Source organism: Tupaia chinensis, unplaced genomic scaffold, assembly GCF_000334495.1.
Source record: "Tupaia chinensis unplaced genomic scaffold, TupChi_1.0 Scaffold000688_1, whole genome shotgun sequence".
In the NCBI taxonomy this organism is placed as follows: domain Eukaryota; kingdom Metazoa; phylum Chordata; class Mammalia; order Scandentia; family Tupaiidae; genus Tupaia; species Tupaia belangeri.
In genome coordinates this window covers 5,465,473-5,472,367 of record NW_006160211.1, presented here as the reverse complement: position 1 = coordinate 5,472,367, position 6,895 = coordinate 5,465,473, and the positions used below count along the sequence as shown (strand labels likewise).

General features: G+C 33.6%; 1 protein-coding gene across 1 annotated transcript in view; it reads left to right on the top strand.

The window, feature by feature from the left end:
* The window catches only part of LOC102484687 (obg-like ATPase 1), a 19,293-nt gene extending 12,952 nt beyond the window's left edge, over nucleotides 1-6,341 (top strand). Inside the window, 3 exon segments of the mRNA XM_014592414.2 lie at nucleotides 650-746; nucleotides 2,813-2,935; nucleotides 6,205-6,341. Of these exon segments, the coding sequence (XP_014447900.2) occupies nucleotides 650-746; nucleotides 2,813-2,935; nucleotides 6,205-6,306 (322 nt within the window). The 3' untranslated portion in view covers nucleotides 6,307-6,341.
* The last annotated feature ends 554 nt before the right edge of the window (nucleotides 6,342-6,895 follow it).

The following is a 6,895-nucleotide window of genomic DNA, read 5'->3' as shown; positions in this document are numbered from 1 at the left end:
TCCTTGCAGTAATTTAATTGCTTGCGCTGATAGAATAATAAATGACAGAGTAATTACCATTATAAAGAGGGAATCTTCTCCTTTCTTTACCATGAGACAGAGTGAAAAGATTTATTTTAAATTAAGTTTTTAACTGTCATCTGTCATCTCCGTACAGTGTTTTAATTATAACATAGGTATTAGTTATGTATATTTTTGAGGAGGCATGATCGCCAAAACTCTTTCGTCATGTTCAGTGGGGGAGGGGAAAAGGGTGAATCAGTTGCCATAATTTTTTCTGAGTAACAGTAATATGTTGTTTAAATGTTGGGTTTCAATCAAGTAATTTTTGCTTTTGTGGTCCAGGTCCTGGAAATAATTAATATTGGGTGAAAATAGTCATAGGGTGGGTAGATCTGATTTTTCCTTTTTTTATAGTAAACAACTCAAAATTATATCTGCAGGCTAATACAATTAAAATCAATGCCAGGAGGGATGTTTTTAGAGATAGTTACTTGCTTTCTGCCCTCTTTAAGTGTATTATGAAAGCTAAATGGTCATTTACTAATATCATTAACATTTTCTGCTCGAAATGACTAAGTTTAGTTCTGTACTGTTCGCTGGCACAATCAACTTATGTGTTGAGTGAATTTGTTTCATTTTATTTCAGTGCTTTGCCAAAGATCATTAAGGCTGGGTTTGCAGCACTCCAACTAGAATACTTTTTCACTGCAGGCCCAGATGAAGTGCGTGCATGGACCATCAGGGTAAGATTCATACTTATTCATCAGCTATATCCAGTTCCACACTATTGAATTCAGATTGATATCACTGACTTTGAAGTTTGTCATGGTGGCGGTTAGCTAGTCATTACAGATGAGGTTTTTGTCCAGGATAACTTTAATTATTTGTGAGCTGCTGAACAGTGAAAGTGGAGCGGCATTGATTGAGGCAGGTAACAATTGATTCTGCCTATTACATAGTCTGAATTTCTTCATCCTGTAGAATCTGTCTACCCTCCTCCTGTGGTCAGAGATAAGACGCACCAGTATTGTGCTTGCTTAATCTGTGTGACTGGGTTTGTCTGCAGTGAAATTGATGTTGCTTTTCATTTTGTATTCGCTAAGTTTGTTTGGGTTGCGGGTGGTTCTTTCCTCCTTTGCTTTGCTCGGATTACATTTTCAGCAATAAAAGCAATATGACATCATTATGCTCTTCATAGATACACAGTTGGGCTCAAAAAGCTAAACTCAAATGTGTAATAATTCATGCCTTTTTTTAATTTGAATTCATAGAAGTAATGTTTATTTTTAGTGTTATATGTTCAATCTTCCTTCTTTAAAAATGTGATGTGTATTTTAAATAGTGATGTATACTAAACACAACCAGAGAGAATGACTAATTTATTCCCAGAGGACAATAGAACCTGAACTCTAATGTTTGCTTTTCAATGTAAATATATTGTAATATAGTAATTACTATTGAAAAATATTTTGAAATATATGTACTCCTAAATAGTGTGTTACAGAATATAAAAATAATGCCAGAACTTTCAGAAATACTGTGTCTTATTCAGTCTTTTATTATGCTCTTTAAATATATCTACATTGTAAATTTTCGTGCCGATTCAGTTTTTGTTTTCGCTGACTACTGTGATGTATTGTTACAGTTATGTTGATGTGATATGGATAGAAATATGGAGGCAATGCAGCGAAATGTTAAATGCCTCCTGTGACTGTGAGATTCACTCTCATCTTCTCTCCCCTTTGTAAAAAAATGTTTGATTGACTTCTAACCAAAGTCCTTTTATATAGACTTAGAAAATAATGTCAAAGCAAATCGAAGTTAGTAAATAAATTTCTGGGGTTTATTTTTGCTATATGTATTAAAGATGTATTTTAACGCCTTCAAACTTCCAAACTTCAGTATGTGAGGCAGAAACGCTAGCATGCTCTGGGCTTGAAAATGTGAAAGCTGGTTTATCTTAAGACCGATTGTAAGTATCTGTGATTTAATGTGCTAAGATATTTAGTCAGGTAAGCATCAGTGAGTAGCCATATTAATCCAATACATCTTTTATTGTAAAAACTGTGCTTTATAGTGTCAGACTCCTTATCACTTTAACATGCTTTATTAAGCAGCCTTTAGGTCACCATTATTTCTCAAATTTCTTTCCATGGTTGTGTGTGTCTGAAATGTATGTCCTTGTAATTTAACATATGTGGTAATTATAAGACATTTCTCTTCTTCTCTCCAACTTGCATTTGTGTCTTGGGTGGTTAGAGGCAGGGTGTCTTATGCAAAATGTTAAAAAAAATTTTATTATTAAAATTTTCTGGGAATTTAAAAATTATTTGCTGAGCATAGATTGTGCGATTTGTTGGAAATGCCTCTAAAATGTCTCCTTATATTATTGATTTTTATATGTTCTTTAGATGAGCTGAAATTTTGAGGGCTTTTTATCTTTTTAAAACCTTTGATAATTCAACTTGAAAGTTACTTAAAAATCTTTATTTTTTTTTCCACTGCAAAGAATAGAAAATCGAAATGAAACCTACACCAAAACCAGACCACTGCATCTAAATCAATAAAGCTGTGGATGACTGTTAGGAAAAACAAAGCTATGCTTCTTTAACAGCTACTGATCTATCTGTGCCAAACTTGCTACACAGATAGCGCCCGGGGTTGAAAATGCACTAATTGTGTACCTGACATCTTAACTGGTATGGGACCAAGTTGAAGTTGGGCCCAACTGCAGATCAGAGGAAAGAAACTCTGTTCACAATCAATCAACTTAAATGCAATTAGTTTTCTCTGGTCTTTCTTTTCAAAGAAAGGGACGAAGGCTCCCCAAGCTGCAGGGAAGATTCACACAGATTTTGAAAAGGGATTCATTATGGCTGAAGTAATGAAATATGAAGATTTTAAAGAGGAGGGTTCTGAAAATGCAGTCAAGGTAAGGTATTTTTTATTTTCAGATTTCAGAACTTCCTATGAATATGAAGCTATTCATGTTAAAAAAAGAGTAATAATTGTCTTTTAAACCATACTGTCTAAAGTGAAGTAAGATTATGAATGTTTAATGTCCACTGATTGAAGAGTTATAGATGTTTATATGCATTTATGTCATTTTAAAAACATTTAATTTGTTGTCAGTTTCATGGGTTTTTTTTCTGTAACTGAAAATAAAATAAGCTAGGTTTACATAATTATAAATAATTTCAAAGATCATGTTCACTGGTGACCAATGAAAAATTACATTTATTAAATCTGAATATCTGAAATAGAAGTGGTATTGCATATGAGTAATTCAAGGAAAGACATAGAAACTTATTAAAGAGAACCTATTCTCACTGAAACTTCGTGCTTTTTACTTTTTTGTTTAAAGATCTTTGGGCATTTGATTTGCTTTCTCAACACTAGAGGGCAGGTCCAAAATTGTGCTTTATTTCAGCTAATTGCTGTGATTTGACTTGCAGACACACACAGTGAGACAGTGTTACACATAGTAGGAAATGCTTTTTTCAATTGTAAATTGTGTCGCAAAATTTATTTTGTTTGGCTTATTCAGTTTTACTTAGAGAATCTAGTAATCTCTAATGGATAGATAGGTCAGCCGATTAAACTGACATTCTAGGAAGGCTTCTTTATCTTTCGTTTCATTTTTTGAAGACTACCATAGAAAGTATTACGGGATTTAAAGAGGACTCGCTTCTGTGTTACTATGTCGTATTTTGAAAAAGATACAAAAAAAGTTTATTTATTTTAAGTTAGTCTAGTCTCACTGGCATCCTTTAAGAGATGATATAGTAGGACTGTAATAGAACTGTTGGAATACTAGGAAGAGGAGGGGAAAAAATTTCAGTATAAATGGTTTGATATTGAATGAGAGGCATTTTGTGTTTTTAAATGAGCAGAAGTTACAGTTTACAGCAGATTTGTTCATTTTTCAGTTGTATCATCTGTATTGATATCGATGGAGATATAAATACTGAGACTAAACTTTGTTAAGAATACTAATGAGATATGAGAAAAAATAGATTATTTGTCAACATGCTACATCATGTTGGCATATATATTTTTTCATAAAGAAGATAAAAATGATAATAGAAAATATTACCAGAATTCAGAGAGCAGATGCTTCTTGCATGATAAACCTGTTTTACCAATTCTTAGTAGATTCTATGTGGTAATAAACCTGACAGATATAGGAATTATGAATAATTTTTTAATGATTCAGAGAAACCTTATAATAAATAGTAAAATATTATTTCCTGCTTGTAAGAATAATTAATACTAACTGGAAGCTTCTATACTGTAAATTGGAAAAGACTGGTCTCTGGCTTTTCAACCTAGACTACCGTTAAATTTTTTTTGTGGTTTTAGCTTCCCAAACTAGTATTCCAAAATTTGAACTCCAAGTAAAATGAAACATTCATGAACTGCATGGTGCTCCTTTTTTTTGACAAATGTTTACTTGTATATTATCAAGTAGGTTTGAGGTTTGAGAGTAAGATTTAGTGTATATGTGTGTGTGTATATGTATTTCTAACATCAGTGCAGCATAACTAATTTAATGCCAGTGCTGTGAACTATATACTGAATAGCTCTGTGTGGGCTTTGTAGTCTACAGGGATATCACATTATTAGCAATCATATCTGCTTAGGCAAAGCTGGCTTCTACAGATGGCTGCTTTCAAGTGCAAATGAACTGGTTAGACGTGTCTTGTTTAATACATACTCAAGATTCACAAATGGGTATTGATTTTTTTTTCCAACCAGTGTTTCTGATAGCAGTGGAAATGGATTAAATGGTCTCTAGAGAATTTAAAGGAACACTGTCACTTTTAATTAATAGTAAACTTGAGTGGTAACAAAGTATCTAAACTTACAATATGTCATATCAAGATGTATTTGATTTAGACTGTCCATATAGTTTTGTAACAGTGGCCTTTAGAGTCTACAAATAAGTAGCGTATGTCCTTCAATACTTTGCATGTCTTTACAAAAAATCATGAAATCAAAAATATATGTGCCTTTTGAATGATAGGGTGCACTGACTTTTTAAAAATAAGCTTCATTTTAATAGCATATTATTTTAATAGGGGATTTTATATGCAGTCTAGGTCATTGAAAATATGCTTACCCCAGGGCTTGGCAAAATGATTTGTGGATTTTAATCTCAGATATATGGTCTTTGTTAGTGTTTTCATTACCGATTAGTATAATGTCACTTAACTGTGAACATTCTTATCAATATCTTCAAAGAGAAAGAACTGATCATATTGGGCAAAGGTTTCACGTACTCTATATATTCTAACAGAAGGAAAATACTTTGAGAATTTCCCCTAAAAGATTCTCAAGTCCTCACTGAGCAGTCGCTGGTAGGGTCAGCTGGGCCCATGTCAGTGGTGCGCCCTGCTGAGAGAGGGTGCTGAGGAGCCTGACGGGCTCAGGGTGAGGGACACAGCCTGTGCCCCAGCCTCTCCCGAGCTGCTCCTTTGTACCAGAAGCACTAGCAGACTGCAGGTCTGGATCTGCATACCAGCAGGTGGAATCAGTTGCTTTGACAACTAATTTACTAGTGGAGAAAATATCTGTCTCGGCAATTCCAACCTGTTAGAGCTGCTTATAACTAGGGCCGTTAGTCAGGAAACTTCATGATGAATCCTAGTACACACTACTACGCGTAGTCGTCGTCAAGACTAAATAAAAAAGTATACATAAATAGTTCACAGTCTGTACATTGTAATTGGTCAGACTTTTCCTTACGACAAGCTGTCTTCTTGGCATCACCAGTGTCACCAAAGAATTTCTTTAAACAAATAAAGCAGCTTTTTACCAGTTATCTAGTCATTTTTTTTCCTGTCTGGTTTGATCTGTTTTGTTACAGTGACTTGGTAGATGTTTGCAGACACATCAGAAATGTACCATAAACAGTGTGTAATGAAACTTAATGATATTGGTATAATTACATTTATGTGCCAACAATTTAGTGGAGAATACATTATGATTATGTATATATGGAAAATATAGTTCTACCCAAATCAGGAATATTTTGCTTCACTCCAAGTCTAGTTTTGAACTTGTATACCTTCCTATATTTTCTTGTTTTCTTTTTAAGTACGGCCCAAGCAGTGTAGTACTTTTTGCATCTGCTCCAACTATTTACCCTTTGTTTTCAGTTGTAAAATAACCCATTTCTTCTCTGTTTCCTATTTGCAGGCTGCTGGAAAATACAGACAACAAGGCAGAAATTATATTGTTGAAGATGGAGATATTATCTTCTTCAAATTTAATACACCTCAACAACCGAAGAAGAAATAGATTTTAGTTGTTGCTCAGATAAATGTACACCTCCAAAAGGCTTTTTTTTTTAATTCAAATTTCTGAAAACTGAAGGAACAAATAAAGTTGAGGGGATGAGAATCTTCTACAAACAAATTATTTTTGTTTGTTTTAAATTAAAATACTATGTACCTCGGATGAAGTGCAAGTTCATTAAATGTGAACAGCTTTGCTTTTCACGTGATTAAGACCCTACTCCAAATTGTAGAAGCTTTTCAGGAACCATATTACTCTCATGACACTTCATTAATCTCCATCATGTATGCCAAGCCTGACACATTTGACAGTGAGGACAATGTGGCTTGCTCCTTTTTGAATCTACAGATAATGCATGTTTTACACTACTCCAGATGTCTACACTCAATAAAACATTTGACAAAACCAAAAAAAAAAAAAGATTAAACACTGGTAAAGTCAAATTCCCTTACAGTTACCACATCATTTCCCTGCTCCTCTTTCAAACAAAATTCTCAACAGAGTTGTTTTCTATTTGCTATTCCCAATTCCTTTTCTCTCATACTCTCTCTATTCCAAATGAGTTTTCAAAATACACACCAACAACTATCTC